The sequence below is a fragment of the Octopus bimaculoides genome, chromosome 1 (genome assembly GCF_001194135.2).
Source record: "Octopus bimaculoides isolate UCB-OBI-ISO-001 chromosome 1, ASM119413v2, whole genome shotgun sequence".
Taxonomy (NCBI): domain Eukaryota; kingdom Metazoa; phylum Mollusca; class Cephalopoda; order Octopoda; family Octopodidae; genus Octopus; species Octopus bimaculoides.
This window is the reverse complement of record NC_068981.1, coordinates 41,143,693-41,145,407: the sequence shown is the minus strand read 5'-3', so window position 1 is coordinate 41,145,407 and position 1,715 is coordinate 41,143,693. Positions and strand designations below refer to the sequence as shown.

General features: G+C 34.2%; 1 protein-coding gene and 1 long non-coding RNA gene across 2 annotated transcripts in view; one reads left to right on the top strand and one right to left on the bottom strand.

The window, feature by feature from the left end:
- LOC106878933 (kinesin-like protein KIF14) overlaps window positions 1-1,715 on the bottom strand; it is a 52,095-nt gene that overhangs the window by 11,767 nt on the left and 38,613 nt on the right. Inside the window, exon 22 of the mRNA XM_014928298.2 lies at window positions 1,415-1,498. Coding sequence (XP_014783784.1) covers window positions 1,415-1,498 — 84 coding nt within the window. The remainder of the gene's footprint in view (window positions 1-1,414; window positions 1,499-1,715) is intronic.
- LOC128247308 (uncharacterized) overlaps window positions 1-1,715 on the top strand; it is a 73,428-nt gene that overhangs the window by 64,947 nt on the left and 6,766 nt on the right. The gene's annotated exons all lie outside the window — the stretch shown is intronic.

Below are 1,715 nucleotides of genomic sequence, written 5' to 3'. Positions count from 1 at the left end.
CGACATGGGAACCTTACATTCATACAGTACATTTAGTAACCCTAATATACATAAACATCTGTCCATTACACCTCTCCATTAGAGAAAAAACCCATTAAATATAACAAAAAATAATTAAAGCAATAAGAAAAATCACACAGATGACTTTGTGCTTCAACCATCCAGGGTTGTTATTGTTACGGCATTCCAGCTATAATTACCCTGTCACAAAGCCACACCCCATCAATACTATTCCCACTATATTGAGGGGATCTTGTCTTGCAAGATACTCAATGATCCTCTGGTACTGGTGCCCCCCCCCCAAAAAAAAGCACTGGTGCTAGTGCCATATAAAGAGCACTAGTGAGAGTGCCATGTAAAACCCAATAGTGACAGTGCCACATAAAAAGCATCCAATACATTCTGTAAAGTGGTTGGCATTAGGAAGGGAATCCAAATGCAGAAACTATGCCAAAATAGACTGGAATCTGGTATGGCTTCTAGCCTTACCATCTTCTGTCAAACCGTGCAACCTATGCCAGCATGGAAAACACACATATGGTGATGACGAATGTGTCCCAAGATGGTAAGGTGAGCTCTGACTGCAATTTCTACCAGCTCAAAGAAGATATGCAGAGGCTCCTTAGAGTTAATAAATCAAGTAGTAGCCATGTACAAAAGTTAATTCAATTTATTATATCCTCCTGTATCAACTGATGACGTATCAGTGATGGAAAGTCATTATTATTAGAAGTAGAATACAAAGGAAAGAAAAACTGCTAAAATTACAGAGGTAAAAATTGTACATTCATGTTAGAGCAATGTACTGTATACATATATCTGTGTACATTTGTGCATGTGTGTAGTTAAATGATCATATGACAGACAATAGATCATTGAATTGCTTTGTTTTTGTTTAACAATAACAAAGAAATTGTTTGTTTGGCTAGTATAATGACTTGCTTTGCACATGTTTATTGTTTTTTTAGTCAAAGAAATTGACCCCAGGACTTATTCTTTGTAAGCCTGGTACTTATTCTATTGGTTCTTTTGCTAAACTGCTAAGTTACGGAGACATAAACACATCATCAGTTGTCAAGTGATGGTGGGGTGGGAACAAACACAGACACAAAGTCACACACAGATACAATGGGCTTCTTTGAGTTTCTGTCTACCAAATTCACTCACAAGACACTTTCCAAGGTGCCATGCAGTGGGACTGAACCTGGAACCATGTGGTTGGGAAGCCAGCTTCTTACCACACAGTCACACTTGTCATTTATTTGAATTAAGACAACCAGTAGCATATGCTGGGATTATCAGTCCTCTTTAGTAATTATCAATATATATTAACATATGATATAAAATAAAAGAAAACTTGACAAGTTGATTCAGTATATCTTAATATTACAAGTTATGAAGAAAATCTACTCACCTGTATTACCTTGAGGTAACTTTAATGGTGACACTTCTATGATTTTACTTAACACTGATGACAATGTGTTCTTAGAAATATTTTCTGTTGAGAAAATTTAAACATATATATTTTAAAAAAAGCATCCCTTTTCATTTGAATGATTTTTATACTCTGATGAATAATAGTTAAAAAAATAAAGTAGTAGCACAAAGAAAACCAATAAGAGAAACAATTTTAAATAAAATGTTTTTTTCATAAGTGATTTTAAATATTTAAAAGCAGTAGTATACAAAACAGATCTCTCATTAATAATAAAAAA